The following is a 17,518-nucleotide window of genomic DNA, read 5'->3' on the forward strand; positions in this document are numbered from 1 at the left end:
GTTTGAATGTATCAAGCCACGTATTTTCAATAATAAATTATTGAAATTTTGATTAGTAGCGAGCTGTGTCCTATTTTGTCTGCCAAAAATCTCCGGCATACAGGATTTCCCTGCCATAGACGACGGTTTTGAAGGAGTAAGCAATACATCAAAGGGAAAGCATCGTTCTGATTGGTCAATCGATGCAAAAGCGAAGCTGTTGGAAGCACGCAAATCTAGAAATATAAGGGAAATTATAGCTAACGTTTCGGTCCTACGCGTAGCATGCTATAGGTAGGATGTTGCTAGACATCAAGACAAAAAGTGCCATTAAAACGAATCTTTAATTGGTATGCTCTGATCTTGTGTCATGCAAACTCAGATGAAATTCCATGTTATGTCGTTTCGCCTGAGAAATTGACAACTATCCCAGGATAAATTTTGAGTGCATAAGATTAATTTCTAATTTATATAAGATGAACTCGATTGATAATGAGAAAAAGTTTTTGGCTTCAACCGAAATCGCAGAATGGTAGAGAAACGTAACGCTATAAAAATAACTGCTTGCATACAAAACTTGAACACAGGTTTGGCGAGAGGAAGCATAAATATCTAAATCGCAAGTATGTATAAATATATAATTGCATACATTTGGGAGATTGGTGTAATTTCGTCGGCTATAAAATAAATACAAATCAAGACAAACGATGTTCGGTGTTGGTTCCTAATCAAGATCAATCTAAGCTGACTCTCGTGCAATTGCGGATTCAAAAGTGTGACGATTGATTGAACTTTTTGATTGTAGTTCATTAGAAATTTTGGTTGCCTTGTTCCACATCAATGGTTCGAACAACCCCATGGGGCTGATCCTTGTACTTTTTTAACGTGAAAACTTTTTTATTCTTCAAGTTTAATTTCTATCTAGAGGGATACACTTGACCCATCGATCCTCCAACCTTTTGATACCATTTAAAAAAAAATATGTCAAGGCCTTCAAATAGGCTTCCGTTTCTGCAATAATCTCAGCATTCAACGACCTTATTTTTTGTCCAGGAGAAACCTTTTCAGCTTTGGAAATAGATAGTAGTCACTGGGGGCCAAATCTGGAGAATACGGGAGATGGTGGAACAATCCGTACCGCATCTGTTATCCAAACATTAATGAATAGATTATCATGAAATTTGGTATTGTGACATCTAGAGGCTTGTTCTCAACAAAAACATAAACGGTTCGAAACTATTTACGTCTTTTCTGTAAGAGGACCGGGACAATTCATTCTATGTAGTAGTTCATAATGCTATCGAAACAACTAAACTTTGCGAATGCAATTCACCGGTAGTTTTAAATTCTGTAACTACCAATTAAGACACGTTCTGATTTATCTGAATGAAAGTAAACGGATCCGGCAATACAGGATCCGCTGACAGATCTGAGCAATTCCTTTTTACACTTCTATTGTGCTCTATTTTTGTTCATTTCCTTTCAACTGCCGAGCGTCACATTTTATCAATTTTCGACTGACAGTTGACAAGATAACTCTGATGCTGCCTTTATTTGCGAACTTCTACTATATTCGGTCACATCTCACTAACGTGTGTGTTAGATGCCATGGTATCAATCATCCCGATACTATTGTTAATACTTTAGAGTACGTACATGGATACTGACAAGAGCAACTAAACAATAGAGCAACATATTTGAGCCGTTATCTTGTGTTCGATAGAGCAGAAATGATCTGTTCGGAATTGTTGACAGGCCGCTTCCAGCTTCGCTAGACGGTTCGGTTCGGTGATACTGTTTATTCCATCACCGAACGGATCCCTAACGCGGGAACGCATTACTACTGAAAGGATAGCCACGTGTACGCTCTTTCCGGTTATTCGCACTGGATTCGCCAATTTCACCAGCACGGCAGCAACCAATCGGGGCCCTCGTCAAACCTACCGTCAACAAAGTTTAAAGAAGGCAACAATTGCATTTTTGTTTGGGTGATTATAAATGTAGATTGAATATGCGATCGCAGTAATAAATTCCGCTCCCGAGCTACAGGGAATGGCTTGATTGAGCACACGCTTTGGGGGAGACGAACAACATAAAAAGCATTGCGAACTAATCAAGGCCAGGGGTTTTCGCAGTCATAAAATAATTGCCATTGTTAGCACTTCTTTTCGCGGCACGACGGCATAATCTATATACATGTATACTATCAGCATAATCAATCGCAATTGTGTCGATCGGAACCTCCTGTCGACAGGCAGTGTACCAAAGAGTGCGATTTCTGATACGGTGACGTATGCACCCAGGCAAGTCCGCAGCGGGGATCAAAGAAATATCCGAAAAAAAAGCCTGCGAAAAACAGAATTCCATTCCGAGCTTCGTCAAATTTCCTTTCAATGTCCATCCGTGTGCTATCCGGTTCGATTGAGTGTGTGTGTGTCGGGACGGGAAGTCGAAGAGCGACGACATCAGTGACACGTGACGGGCATCGAGCCGCTCCCCGCCGCAAACGGGTGCAGCAACCGGTCACCGAGGTTACACGGGCGATTTTGCAGCTGCCATCCACGGAATAACCAATTAACCGTTATGGATTTTTCCATTATTGATGGGAATCGATATTGAATTGCGCGACGTCGCTCAAGCACTTTCTAGAGTCAGTCAGGCAGTCCAGTGTGTAACCCTAGGCTCAAGTTACCCAATAAACATTGGAGTGTCGATCGTTGAACTTCGGTCAATTTCACGGAAGTGTGTTCCCAATAGTTAGTCAATAAAGTTCCTGCTTCCGAAGAGTGGCTCTTGACTTGATTGTTTCGATATCGTTTCACTGACCGTCCCTTTTAGCGATACAGAATTGCTTATATATATGACATACAATTACGTGTATAGCTATGCATGTGTTCTATATTTCAATTGAATATTGATGGTTTTTGTTGCAACGGCATGTTCTAGATTTAAACTAATCGAATCATGAAAAACAACACTAGATTTAAAAAAAATGGTTAAACATTATTTACCGCCCCGTTCAATGTCACACGTTCACGAACCAAGCATTTTATTATTAAAGCACACTTGAATCAGGAATAAAATTAGCAGATATAATTCATTCGGTCCCACGTTAAGTCAATTCCCTACTGCGTGCAATATAGCGATGAATACGTAAGCAGTTAGTTAGTTTTTTTTTCACTAACGACTGGTCACAAGTTGCGCGCCTCTCAGAATAGTAAACCTGACTTAAACTGTCGACAACTTTAAAAATAAACACCATCAACGACAGAAGTGACTATCAACAACTATCAATTAATCCGCTAACCAAATTACGAAATATGCAACCAGGCACTTAAGCGACCTACAGTGCGCTCAAATTACAATAATAAAAAAAATCGCATTATCAAAATTCATAGCCTCCGCGGGACGAGCGCGGGACACGCTAGTTAATTTCCCGCTCACGACCCGACTCTAATGGTATTAGTCACGGCAGGAGGTGTCAACCTTCCCCGGCCGCCCCCGGCACCAGACTCTCTCGCCGCTCTCTTTCCCGCAGCCATCTTTCCCGCCCCGCAATGGAAGTTGATTCCCAGCTCAGCCGAAGCCACGCCCCCGGAACCCGTTCGTGCCGACCAATGCGAGCGAAAGCTTTCCACGTTCTGCCCGACAGCCAATCGGCGCCATTGGTTCACTTCGCTTCGTGCCTCGCTGGTGAGCTTTCATCGTGTTCGCTTCGGCAGACTTCCTACCACCTCGCACGCCATCGCGCGCTCCGCAACAGTTCGTGTTGAGCACGTTGTTTTGTTTACGATTTTTTCGGTGAACTGGTTGTGGTGCGAGCACTTGTTGCCACCAACACGTCGCTACTCGTCGCTTGGATGTTCGCATCTGCTGCTGGTGGTGGTGGTGGTGGTAGATTGTTTTGAAACGACTTCAAATAATTTATTGCCCTTGCCGGTTTCTCATTAATGGATTCTCCTCTTGTACTTGCTGTATAGTAGTTGCTCGAGGGGTACTGCCATCGCCACCGGGGACCTTTGCATTAGTTTTTTGACAAACAACATTCGTCCTCCACGTACTGTACTGACATAAAACTACTTTGCGCATAGTTTCACATGTCTATGGTGGTGTATTTTCCTATTAATGGCGCCCGCTACTCTCGTCAAATGGTTCATACCAACTCGAGACCCGTGTAAGTTCCCCCCCACCCCAGACTACCTGGCAGCTAGAAGAAGTGTGAAAAAATGTGTTTCCTGAACGCTTTGATGTTGTTTCGGTTCCGTACGATGATGACTGATATATTGCTTACTTCTCCGAAATTTTGTTTCAGCTCCGCTCCCCATGGAATCGATGCTCCCGATGCCGCCGATTCCTCCGGTAGGATTTCAACTGGTGCGGGATCCTGGCACCGGGCAAATTCTGTTCCTACCGACAACGACAGCGATCGGTAAGTTTACGGTGACTCAACTTTGCCCTTGCTAGCGTAGTTTCGTAGGCAAATCGAACGAAGCTTTTAGATCTATCACGTAGTGTTTTTTATTCAGCAAGTTCCGCTAGTTAGTGTACTGAGCGTAAGAACAACGTGGCACAGTTTTTTTTTACTTCTTTGAGTATTTTTTTTCTTAGGAATAGTAACATCACTTCCTTACGATAGACATTGCAAAAATGTTTATATTGTTTCACTCACCATCGTAGGGTTTGCTGAAACGATAAAAGCAACAAAAAAAAAACGTTTAAAATAGGAGTTTGATCAGATGCAGAGGAAAAGTTATTAAAATTCTGTTGATACTTTGATTTAGTTAGTAGTTTTATTTCATTCGTAATTAAGAATATTAAATTTCGGTGATTGGATGGATACCAATTTAGTTAGTTTACCATTAGTTGAAACGAATTAGTTTTAGTTTGCGTGCTTGTATGGCTTCAAATTTAACCATATGTTTTCTTTTTCTCTTTTTTCTTTCATCTTTATTTCTTCCCAATCTTATCTAATGCATTTGTTTTTGGTTTAACCGTACGCCACAACTATCAAACGAACAAAAACAAAAACAAAAAAAAATATACACACTCGCGTGACTGCCACTCATCCAATATTAGCCAATCCATCCAACTTTCTAGATAAAATCTATATTTCTTGTGTAGAACCATTCCAACAGACGGTGGTGTGGCCATCGTATCCGCAGACAACGGCCGCAATACAGCCGCCGCATCTGTTGCTGCCGCAGATAACGCAGCAGCAGCTGCAGCCACCACCGCTGGCACCACTGCAGATGCTGAGCTCCGACTATCTGGCAACTGCCAGCAGTACCACACTGCACCAGGTTAGTGACGACTGCACCACCGACAAAGGTCCGACGTCCAAACTGAACGTTCTATTTCCGATTCAGCAACAGCACACCCAAACACACCACAGTACCAGATATGTGGCACTGACCTCCGATAGTGGCAAACGGTCCACCGGAACGAACAACAAGCAATCGATTGGTAGCCTGCAGGCATCGTGCAATCCACCGATCCCGATGCCAATCCCGTCACATACCTTCATCAAAATAGAGGACTGCGGTGCCGGTGCTACGGCGGCCAGCGTCAACCACAACAACAACACTCACATTTTCCACGAACCGGAGAAAACCATCCAGACGGCAACGATCGCCACTTCACCGGACATTGCCCCACAACTGCTGTTCCAGCAGGGCAACCTCATCCAGATAGCGCCATCTACCAAGACCGGCACAACGATGATTGAACACCCGGCGTTACTGCCGGCCATGACTACGGCAAGTCCAATCACTCCTCCACCCTCGACGGTATCGGCAGCCATAGCACCAAGTCCCCACCAGCCGGAGCTTCCGATGACCACTTGTCTGACACCTCCCCCGGATCAGTCCATTTCCCAGGCAGATGAAGCGGAAACTTCGTCCTGCTGTGCCGCTCCGGAGGTGCAGGATGCCAACATTCAAACCGACACTCCTGTGATGAGCGAAGATGACAACACCGTTGGAGAGGACGATGTACCGCACCAGCAAGATGCGTCGACACTAACCGTGTCGGTTAACAACACGGAAGAATCGTCGAACTTCCAGGAGCTGTTCGTATCACCAACAACAGCTCCGGCCGTGGCAAGCACAACGCTGTCAACATCCACTGCGGAATTGCTGTGTCACAGCATTATCAACAGTAGTGGTGATTCCGCTATCGAACCGGACATGTCATCGGTCACCAGTCTAAACTTCAGCTCTACTAGCAGTACGCATTGCGATCAAGTCGAAACCGAACCTGAAAGTAGTGCAGCCCACACTACGGTGGCCATTCCGGCACCAGTAGAAGCTCATCCACAGAGCCTAACCGTGAATGCGACATTGAGTGGTCTACGAATACCGAAGCAAGAAGTGCTATCACCTGTGGAAACTCCGGCAGTTTCTCAAGACGAACAAGAAACACCCTTTCCGGAGCATGGCTCTATCCAGCAGCAGCAGCAACAGGAACATCCGGTTGATCTGAGTGGACTTGAACTGCTGTCCCGCAGTATAGAAGTGTTCCAGAAAAAAGCTTCCATGATTAAAAAAGAGCCCATTTCTCCGCAGCTACCCCCAGAACCTATGCAGCTTCCTTGTGAGCCAATCGTCCCGGAACAAGGCCAGTCCGTTGTTCCAGAGCCTCCAGTAGAAAGCCCAACCATTCCACCGCCGGTTTCGGTAGCAAGTGCTTTCATTGGTGGTGGTGACGAACAGATGGTTGGCTTGAACCTTCTCTGTGCTCTGGCCGAACAACGTTTCCAGGAAGAGGGTATGTTCAAAAAAGACTCTCCTTCGATATCTCCGGTGACGTGTGACAAAGTCGACACCAGCGGTTCGTCACCTCCTCAGCCACCGGCTGACGTAGTGCCGTCTCGCAAACGTAAACACAAACATTCCAAAGACTCCAAGAAGTCGAGCAAAAAATCAAAACACGATCGAGAACAGAGAAGGGAACGCAAACGGAAACACAGTTCGGACGCGAACGACGATGACGACGTCGATGGTGTGCTCAAGGAGAGCTTTTCGCGGGTACGAGCAAAGCTGGAGAAGTGCAACTGTAAAGATGCGGACGAGAAGGATCATCGCTGCTGCCGGACCGGCTGGCCATCCGCTAACGAATTGTTCAGTGTGATCGAGTCCGATATGAAGGAGAGGCTAGTTAGCATCACGAGACAGTGTGAAGAAAAGAAACGTGAGCTAGAACAGATGGGTACGGCGTCGGTAGCGAAAGTCAAACCACTCACGGCCATGGTACGAATACCGGATATCGGAAAATCCTTCTTCGGAGGATTCAGCGGTACTAGTGGTCTACTGAATGGAAGCATCGGAGCCAGCAGCAGTAGCTGCATTGGAGGCCAAATTTCGACGATCACATCTCCAAAACTAAGCACAATACCGGCTTTGTCACCTAGTTTTTCGTCGTCTTCGAATTCGACGTTCGTTGAGCTGCCGAAGCTAAGTTCCGATACGGATTCCGGGAAGCAGGACGATGTGGACTCTGGTTCGACGGAGCGTTTGTCCGGTTCCAAGCGAAAAGGTGGTGTCCCCAAGAAGCACGACGAACTCGCGCTGACGGAAACGATTGTGGCCAAGAAACCGAAAAGTTTGGTCGGGTACATTCTGGCATCGAAGAACCGACAGGGTGACACCATCGTAAAGGAAACGGGACACAATAAATCGTCTTCGCATCATCACCATCGGCACCATCAGCACGCGGTAGGCGGAACCGGTAGCACCAAACCGGACGAAGCGAAACCGAAGAAATCGCCGATACACGCATCAAAGTTCGAAAGTACAACCAGCGACGACGCCAGTAACCTTTCGGACAGTTCCAACAAACCGCAGATCAAAATCAAGTCACCGGCTTTCAGTTTTGAAGACGAAAACAGCAAACCGTCGGATGCAGCGTTTTCGATTTTCGGTGGCAAACCATCAATTTTCGATAAAATCAAGACATCGCCGGCGAGCGTTACGAGTTCGCTGAAAATGTCTCCGGTTCAAGCTGTGATCGTACCGATGAAGCATCACACGAAACACAAGAAATCCCGCAGTAAGGAACGCAAACGTCGCAGTTCCGAAAAGAAACGGATCGACCAGAAGTGCTTACTAAACAGCGATCATCTAGGCAAGGAGAGAACTCGAGTGCTGACCGCCATGGGTGGACTGTTCTACGCCGGGTGCTTGAGTGCCGTTCAGCCGCCGGATATCTATGCGGTAACGTTGGATGGTGAGCGAGGAAACCGTCCACACATCATGTCCCGTGAGGAGGTGCTGCGTGATGCGGTAAGTGACACGACAGAAATTCTACCCCATCCAGGACTGTTTTACGATCGACTTTTTATTTTTCCTTTTTCAGATTCTCGAGGTTGCTCCGAAATCGGTTGATGAGATCATCCCAGGAACGCGAGTTTGCGCCTACTGGAGTCAGCAGTACCGTTGTCTATACCCCGGAGTGGCGGCCGAGCCAACCTCGCCCGATCCGGAAAAACGATACGTCAACGTTGAATTCGATGATGGTGACAACGGTCGGATTGCGTTGGAAGACATTCGATTTCTATTGAGCGACTACCCAATCGTCGGTAAGACCTCAATTGCAAAACGTTTCGGCTAACAAGAAAACACACTAATCAAGTCAAAATTTAGTTTGTAAGACTAACGGTTGATTTAATCCTAAGTTTGCGAAACCTTTTTTGGTTGATTTGTGGAACAAATTTTCTTTCTTTTTATTCTCGCTCCGACTTGATTTACACGAATCGACGCTAAACCCAGAATACGATCCAAATCCTCTTCTATCGTTAGGCAAGAGAAAGCGCCAACCGAGTGTGTCTGAAATGGGTACTGCTGGCAGTACCACAACCATTGGGGTCACAATAGCTCCGGTGGCTGCTACGAGTACGACGATAACAGCCAACTGCTTCGCGATGGTTAGTGAACGCACGGATAAACGCGTCCACAGTGACGCCGATCGGGAGGAACGCAGGAGACTGAAGAAGATCCGTAAGGATAAACTACGGCGATTGGCGGCTAACAATGCGGAAATGTCTTCCCACAAGCACAAGAAAAAATCCAAATGCAACGACGAGTACTGCAAACATCGGAAGCACAAGAAGCGAAGAAAGCACAAGAAACATCACCGGGAAAATCACGTACCGTCCTCACCAGATGCTGCTGCTGCTGGATCAATGGATGATGACATCTCGCAGGGGGACAGTGCGTCCCAGGCAGCGGAACCCTTCAGTCCAGCTTCTGCGGAAGCCTCCCTACCGGAGGAGAAGGTTGACGAACTGGAAGCCTTCAATCCGAATCTGAAGGAGGATACCATGACAGAAGAGGAAGCCAGTTCCTCCATAACGGAGAGCTCCGGATCGTATTATGTAAGTATGTTGGAAAACGATAGTTTCGTTCAGATATTGAGAACGCTTTTGAACGCTGTGGTTGTTAAAAACTGCAGTCGCAACCAACTCCAATTTGAATAATAAAGATTATTCAAACATTTAATACTGATATTCGCTATTCTCTGTATACGTGTTCTACCAGTCTGTAAAACTCTAAATAGTATGTGGCCTGTATGTAATGCAGAAATTTTCATATCGTTATTTCCCGCAACAGCAACCGAAAAAATCACTGGAAAAGTTAGAAAAAAGGCAATCAACGGAAAATAACAGTAAAATCGCAGCATTCCTTCCAGCACGACAACTTTGGGCCTGGTGCGGCAAGGGCTATCGAAGGTCGACGGGCCGGGTCAAGAAACAGTTCTATAAATCGATTCAGCGTGGCAAGGAAACGATTTCGGTGAGTTACTGACTTCGCAAAAATATTCTGCCTAAAATACACCAATATATTACAATGAAAATAAAACCACTTACTTGCAACTATAACTGCGTGACAAATCGACACTTCCGGCATTCAATTCGATTGAGGAATTCATTGCGAAACACGGTTTCTCATGATTTTCATTATTCCCGAACAAAACACTTTTACAATCTCTTCATTTAAGCCGTTTCCACACCAGCTAAACAAACAAAACCACTTAAAGCCAAAACGTTTCATTTATGACTAAAACACTACATTTTCATTTCGGCACCATTTTCTCATTCGAATATTTCACTATCTTCTAAATTCTCACAAACAACAGCCTTTAGGATACTTTAAAAAATCCAACAACTAGAACCAATCACGATTATTAAAACATACTCCTCGTTATATATTCATTGCACAAAATTTAATATAGAAAATCTCGAAAAACATTTTCAACTCCACGCGAATGACCGCACCGAAACGTACACAAACTTATGGCGTTTTCGTTTTTAATTTGCACTACACCGGTGCAGTGCTACACTGAGGCATGCATAAACGAACAAAACTGACGAAAACATAAACAGTAACCATTGACTACAATAAACGATTCCATTGCACAGAGCTACACCAAACTTTTGATGAGTGCTACACCAGTGGTATCGGTGCAGAAAAAGTGTAGCACTGGTGTAGTGCAATTGGCAAAAACGAACGGTTTCAGTGCAGCTTTCGCTACACCTAGAGTGACTATAATCAGAGTGGCGACAGCTGTTCGTTTGTAATGACAGCTCTCAGTTCCAAACGAGCAAACGAACTGTCAATTCAATGTAAAGCTAATGGAATGTTTTGAATTGTTGCCAAAATTACGGATGAGATGTCGTCACTCTGGTTATAGGCACTCTAGCTACACCGGTGTAGTGCAATTTAAAAACGAAAACGACATTACACGGAACCGCAAATCAACCTAATTTTAAGTACATTCCACCCAATTTGGGGGTTTCGTTCAATAAACTAATTTTAGGTAAAGTGACTCTAGGTAGTTTTCGTAAGACACGTGCAAAAAAATACTTAAAGATGAGTTATATTTACTCTACAGTTGAGTCGTATTGACTCAATTTCAAGTTAATGCGGTTTACTTAATTTTAGCTTATTGAACGAAACTCTCGCTGTTGGGTGGTTTTGCTCTTTGTATTTTGACAACAATTGAAGGAGAGAATGAAAGGAAGTACTCAAAATTAAGTAAAAAGAAGTCAAATAATAGGTAGTTTTTATTTTCCGTGTAATTTCCGGTTTTTTTTTCAATTTGATCAGCGTTGCCAGGTCATTTTTCCAAAAATCTGTATTTGGCGCAAAAATCTATCTGTACCATATCGGTATCAGAATCTCGTCAACATAAGTTAACGAAAATGTCACCAAAGCTCATTTTGGTGAGCAAAAAAGAAAAAAGGTCAACCTTTTCTCCTGTCTATCTATGCAATTAACGAATATCGGTATTTATCTGTACGATCCGTAAATTATCGGTATTTTTTGAGTACATATCTGTATTGCGGTATACAGGTATCTGTATCTGTATAAATACCGATAAATCGGTATACCTGGCAACGTTGAATTTGATCGATAATGTACGATTCAGACGATCCGGCTTCTTCCGTCACCGTCACCGGAACGTCAGCCTCCGTCAGAATTAGTCAATGAGTTTTCCCTTTGCGCATTCACACGATCCAGCAGAGATCCGGAACGTCAACGTCCGTCAACGGCAAGCTCCGTCAACATTTCTCCGAAAGAATATTCGACGGACTGTGATTATCTATACACAGGCACGATTCATATGATTACGGTGTTGAGCTGACGTTTGTTATGTATGTATACGGTGTCAAGATCCCACTCTTAAACGAAATATACCACATATAAGTAATTAAACTTATCAGTAGATTTGCAAAGTACTTTACGTTGTTGAGTGGAACTGATTGTTTTGTTTTTTCCTATTTCTAGTTAATTTTGAAAGTTATTTATTCGATTAAAAGGTAGGAAAACAACAGATCGATTGGCTTCAAAAGCTCCCAGATTTTGTATTAGTGGAATAACATTGTGCGAAACTAAGTTCTTCAAATTCTGCGTGTATGAAAATGACACGACGGACACGGATAGGAAACCGGATCGTGTGAATCAGAATGACGGTGACGGACGTTGACGTTCCGGTGACGGTGACGGAAGAAGCCGGATCATCTGAATCGTACTTAATCATTCCTTAATTCTCGATTAATTTTTCATTAGGGCGTATGAGCAAGTCACTGTTTCTCTTTGTTTACTTTCTCTTCCATTAATTACCAAGCGGTTTCCACGTTTATCACTTAACTCTTTGCATAAAATGATATCCGAAACTTTCAACTTTCAAACAGAGTAGTGAAATCAAAGAAAATCTTTTTAATCACATCACAATAAAAAAAGAGTGTGATTAAAGAGAAACTATCACTCCCTAATGAAAAATTAGTCACTCCCTAATGAAAAATTAGCCGAGAATTCCGAAAACAAATCATGCGGATTTCTGAAAGGATTCCGAAACAAATGCTGAAACCGGTTGAACCTGAATCACTTCCCGATCCCGGTGAAATTTGTCGAACTATAACCCACATTATCAGATCCGAATAGCGGCCCTTACACGATCATTAAAAGTGTCATTACTGAGTAATGACACTTCTGCTCAAACGCTCGTCATTACTGCATTACCGTACATCATTACTTTTTAGCATTACACGTTCATTATTAATGATGAGTATTGGTAACAACTCCAGCACGGGGCTTGTAACCAGAATAACTTTCCCTCAGCAATTAGAGAATATTAGCAATATTCTTTAACTTAGTTTAGCTGAAAATACCGTACATTATTACTTTTATTTGCCATTGAAACGTTAAGGTTAATGAAACATTAATAATTTAAATCTACACTTTGTCATTTCCAGAATTTTTTTTCACGTATAGTTCTGAAGAGAATGTTTACTTCATGGCTGTCAAATTTTCTCATCTAATACAACTGACGATATTCAACACTTCCACAAAAAATAATAAGAAATAATTTCGTTAATGATGGAAAATGCGGAATTCCATCATTACTCGTGTCATTACTGAACTCGCAAACCTTACACGATCATTAAAAGTGTCATTACTAGAAAATAATATCATTTTAATGAACGTGTAGTGGTGCAGTAATGACGAGATTTCTATCAAATTTGAAATATATCAATACTTAGTCATCATTAAAAATGACAAAAATAATGCTCGTGTAAGGGCCGCTTATCAAATTTGAAATACATCTTTACTTAGTCATCATTAAAAATTACAAAAATAAGGCTCGTGTAAGGGCCGCTAATGGATTCCGAATCGGCGAGAAATTTACCGCATAGCGTTTTGGCTACCTAGGCAGCCATGGCCACCAGACGGCTACCAAATTTGATTCAGTGACGATTGTCAAATCCAATTTGACAAAACAAAGTCGCCTGTATCTAAGTTAGCCAGGCGTTTTCATCTTCTCACCTGAACCTCACGCTGAAAATGTCAAAGATTTCAATGTGGAAAAATCCTGGTGGATACGGTTGTATCGTTTGAGTTGTATATCTGGCAGCGGTGAGGCAGTCGGTCACCAGAATGTCTGCCAGCGATATTTTTCCCGCTGGTAGCGTTTAGTCAGCCTTCTGGCAGCCATGCGTATGCGGGTTTCATTCGGAATTCCATGTGGAATTCCGAATCAATTTCAACTCCAGTGCAACAACCGATTCCGAATGAATTTCGCCTACAATCGGTTGATTCGGAAATCTGTCGGAATTGAGTGAGAAGATGCGGACTGAATTGTCAATTTGTTTTCTTTTTTCCCGATTTTGCACGTTTTCGTGCTGATTTTCGGTTTATTTTTGAATAAAATATAACTGAACATACAAATTTAAATCTTCATGTTTTTCGGATATACAGAACTAGTAAATAACCAGTTCTTCTTAGAATCCCAACATAAAAAACGGCCTACCTTAGTCAGCATCATCCATTCCTCTAGCTGGAGTGTAGTGAAATGGCTTAAGGCGCCTAAATTTTACACTAACACATTCATAAAATGAGCGAATATTCGGTTACGACCTTAAGGCCTTTTCCGAGGAGGTTTTGGATGTGCAAGTTCTTCTACAGGTCTTATCACAGTATGTCAATTTTCGAGTACATACCGCACTCAATAGTCATATAAACGAGATTAATACAATATTTACTTTCCAGATAATTCTTGTATGCCCACGATTTTATTTAGATTCTTTGAAACTAAACAATCCATAAATGTACAATATTCAATACCATGAAAGATGTTAGATTCTTTTGTATATGCATATAAATTGAGATTTCCATCATTATGCATAAATCTTGAGATTTCCATAATTATGCATAAATCTTTTTAAAATCACATCATTTCAAATAAAACGCGTAAAAAAGTCGCGTGAATTAAATTCGCGTAAATTGAGGTTTTAGTGTACGAATTTACATTCGCATCTTTTCACTCAATTCCGATAGATTTCCGAACCAATCTGTTTTCGCATCCAACCGATTGGTTCGAAAATCTATCGGAATTCATTCATTCGGAATCAGTTGTTGTACTGGATTCCACGTTGATTCGGATTTAATACTGAATTCCACATGGAATTCTGAATGAAAATTTTTCGCTCATTCAGATTTGATTTGGAATTCATTCTGAACTGATAATACATAGTATTCGGAATACGTATCTGTAAGGTTACCTTTATTATACATTTTCAAAGTGTTGTTGTATATAGTGACGTAAATATAGTAGAATTAAATGGTGTTAAAACATTATTCTAGTGAATTAATAGTCAACGTTTCCCTCGCCAATCAATTGTCCACACAACCATATTACTGATTCGCATAAGCATTCAACATTATTGAAAAATCTAACGGTTAAAACCGAGTATAAATAAACATTCATTCGTTAACTCAATCTTACATCATTATTAAAAATAAAATTACTACATTTCTTATTGATGGCATTAATGCTAGCGGAAATCCTTCGACTGAAAGCTTTGAAAATTGAATCGAATATAAGATAAAAATTTCTAGCGTTTAAAATAAAATTTATAATTAATAATTTAACAAACAAATCTACTCGATAATGATCTACAACATTTCATTCTTTGATGGTCTATGTTTTCCAGGTTGGTGACAGCGCTGTATTCCTCTCCACGGGCCGGCCAGACAGGCCATATATCGGACATATCGAATCCATGTGGGAAACGTCTACTAACAACATGGTGGTGCGTGTTAAATGGTTCTACCATCCCGAGGAAACAGAAGGCTGTCCAAACCTCAAGTATCCGGTAATAGTAGATCTTTGTGGGGATTTCAATGATATGGTGTGATAATGTTTTTTCGTATGTTACTTCATTTTCAGGGAGCTCTCTTCCAATCTCCGCACGAGGATGAGAACGATGTTCAAACCATTTCGCATAAATGTGAGGTGCTTTCGTTAAGTGAGTACACCGCCAAATTCGGATCGGATCCCAAGCAGTACAGTGCCATCTATGACAACAATGACACGTACTATCTGGCTGGTTACTACGATCCGACCGTGATTACGATCAAGATGCAATCGAATATCGAAGTCCTGCCAGGTGATGAAAAATGGGTTAAAACCAACTAGGGAATCGTCCTCCAGCAGAGCTGTAAATTAGACTGTTAGTGATTTTATTGTGATGCAATTTTAGAATGTGCAATTTTTGGTGAATATTTTGCAATATTCAAACAGCAGTGACAACATCCAGGATTGTTGGAAGAATCTATCGCCCTAGATGGATTGAGTTGTTTAAAACAATTCCAAGACTTAAAATTGTCGTAGAAATAGAATCGAGCGGTTCTTAAAAAGAACGGTATGAGTTGCTAGATCATTTCATTTGAATCGTATAGTTGCACTTTAAGAAAGTGTGAACTATTATTCTAGTTAAATATTCGTAACTATTGTAAATAAATGAATAAGTTTAAGGATTGAGTGAACAAAATTTATGTTTTGTATATGTGTACATAATTCCAAACATAAAATAACGGCAGTCTTATTGTCAGAAATTATAGTTATGTAATAAATCAATATCAAGCAAATAAATAGTGGTAATATATTTTTCTACCTGTTGAGATTTTAATGCCTAACGAAGAAAAGACAAAAAATACCACACCAGTCAAAGAGCTTTTGGAACGAAATTCGAAATACCTCTGCTATACATTATGTTATAATCGATCAAAGAACAAAAATCGTAACGAAAAGATAAATATTTTGGAATGATATTTAAAGTAACACATGAACAAATTGAATGAAATCATAAAAAAACATTTTTTCCTCATCTGGAATTTTTTGGCAAATTGTTCCTTTAATGTACAGCAGGGGTGAACGACAAAATTCAATGTGAAATGACAGTGAATGTTTAGTATGTACTTGGAAGATTTTACGTCATATTCAAATAAATTTTCAACTTGATCTCTTTACAGTTAATTGGTACAATGAAATCTGTTTCAATCATAGTATTATAAAATAAAACGTTGAATTAGATATTAGACTCAGTGTACTCTAACAATAGAATGGAATAATTTATTCAACTTGCAGCAATTGAACATTAATAAAGCGAGCAATAGTGTACCACCAACAATGCATTGATAAACTTGTGCAACTCAAGCAACTGTCTTACAAATTGTTACTATGCAAGTAGGATACCATGATAAAGATAATCAACAGCGACAAATGCAACCCAGTGGCAAAATTATATAATTATACTTTAAGTAACTGTTCATGTTTTTGTATATATAGCACTTAAATTGGTGTAACTAATCGAAACGAAAATAAGAACGAGCTTCTGCTATGCTAAAAGTTTAGCCTACATTGTGTTTATCACACTTTGTTCTGTACATGTTGAGTTGATTATACTTTTTAACACTCAGTTAACTTGGAAAAATGTAAACCGATACTAATGTCATGCCATAAACGGTACTGGCTATACTCAAACAAAACTAAGGGATTGAGAAATGAAAAAGTTAGGGGTACCAGCCCATTGAACTGAGAAGAAATTGGATAACTAAGCATCTTTTCATTGGCCGAACTCTAAACTAGGTTTTAGGTGTATGTATTTTACAATTATGTAAAATAAATAATCGTTTGTCTTGAAAATCTGACACATTTATCTTTTATTCATCGATGACATTTCCAAATCGGTTCTTGTTAGTGAGTTCAACAATGATCAATAGCGGCCCTTACACGGTCATTAAAAGTGTCATTACTAAAAAGGAATGGCACTTTTAATGATCGTGTAAGGTCTACGAGCTCAGTAATGATGGAATTGTGGAGTTTCCATCATTACCAACATTATTTCTTCTTCTTATTTTTTTTGTGGAAGTGATGAATATCTTTAGAACTATACGCGAAAAAATGACAAAGTGTAGATTTAAATTGTTAATAGTTCATTAACCTTAACGTTTCAATGGCAAATCAAATTTATTTTCAGCTAAACGAAAATAAAAATATTGCTATTGCTGGAGTAGTTACAAATACTCATCATTAATAATGAACGTGTAATGCTAAAAAGTAATGATGTACAGTAATGCAGTAATGACGAGCGTTTGAGCAGAAGTGTCATTACTTAGTAATGACACTTTTAATGATCGTGTAAGGGCCACTAATAGTTCGTTCATATCAATACACGCTTAAAAATAGTTACTCAAAAATG

At 41.0% G+C, this 17,518-nt stretch overlaps 1 protein-coding gene across 11 annotated transcripts in view; it reads left to right on the forward strand.

Moving 5' to 3' along the window:
• LOC131427464 (protein winged eye) overlaps positions 1–16,967 on the forward strand; it is a 758,071-nt gene extending 741,104 nt beyond the window's left edge. For 7 of the 11 annotated variants that reach the window (XM_058590672.1, XM_058590670.1, XM_058590669.1 and 4 more), the window contains 7 exons: positions 4,292–4,408; positions 5,056–8,258; positions 8,332–8,554; positions 8,745–9,349; positions 9,585–9,767; positions 14,969–15,130; positions 15,205–16,967. In XM_058590672.1, the coding sequence (XP_058446655.1) occupies positions 4,292–4,408; positions 5,056–8,258; positions 8,332–8,554; positions 8,745–9,349; positions 9,585–9,767; positions 14,969–15,130; positions 15,205–15,453 (4,742 nt within the window). In that variant the 3' untranslated portion in view covers positions 15,454–16,967. The remainder of the gene's footprint in view (positions 1–4,291; positions 4,409–5,055; positions 8,259–8,331; positions 8,555–8,744; positions 9,350–9,584; positions 9,768–14,968; positions 15,131–15,204) is intronic. The other 4 variants (XM_058590673.1, XM_058590679.1, XM_058590676.1 and 1 more) reach the window with 3 other exon arrangements.
• Positions 16,968–17,518: the final 551 nt, after the last annotated feature.

Source organism: Malaya genurostris, chromosome 2, assembly GCF_030247185.1.
Source record: "Malaya genurostris strain Urasoe2022 chromosome 2, Malgen_1.1, whole genome shotgun sequence".
Classification (NCBI taxonomy): Eukaryota; Metazoa; Arthropoda; class Insecta; order Diptera; family Culicidae; genus Malaya; species Malaya genurostris.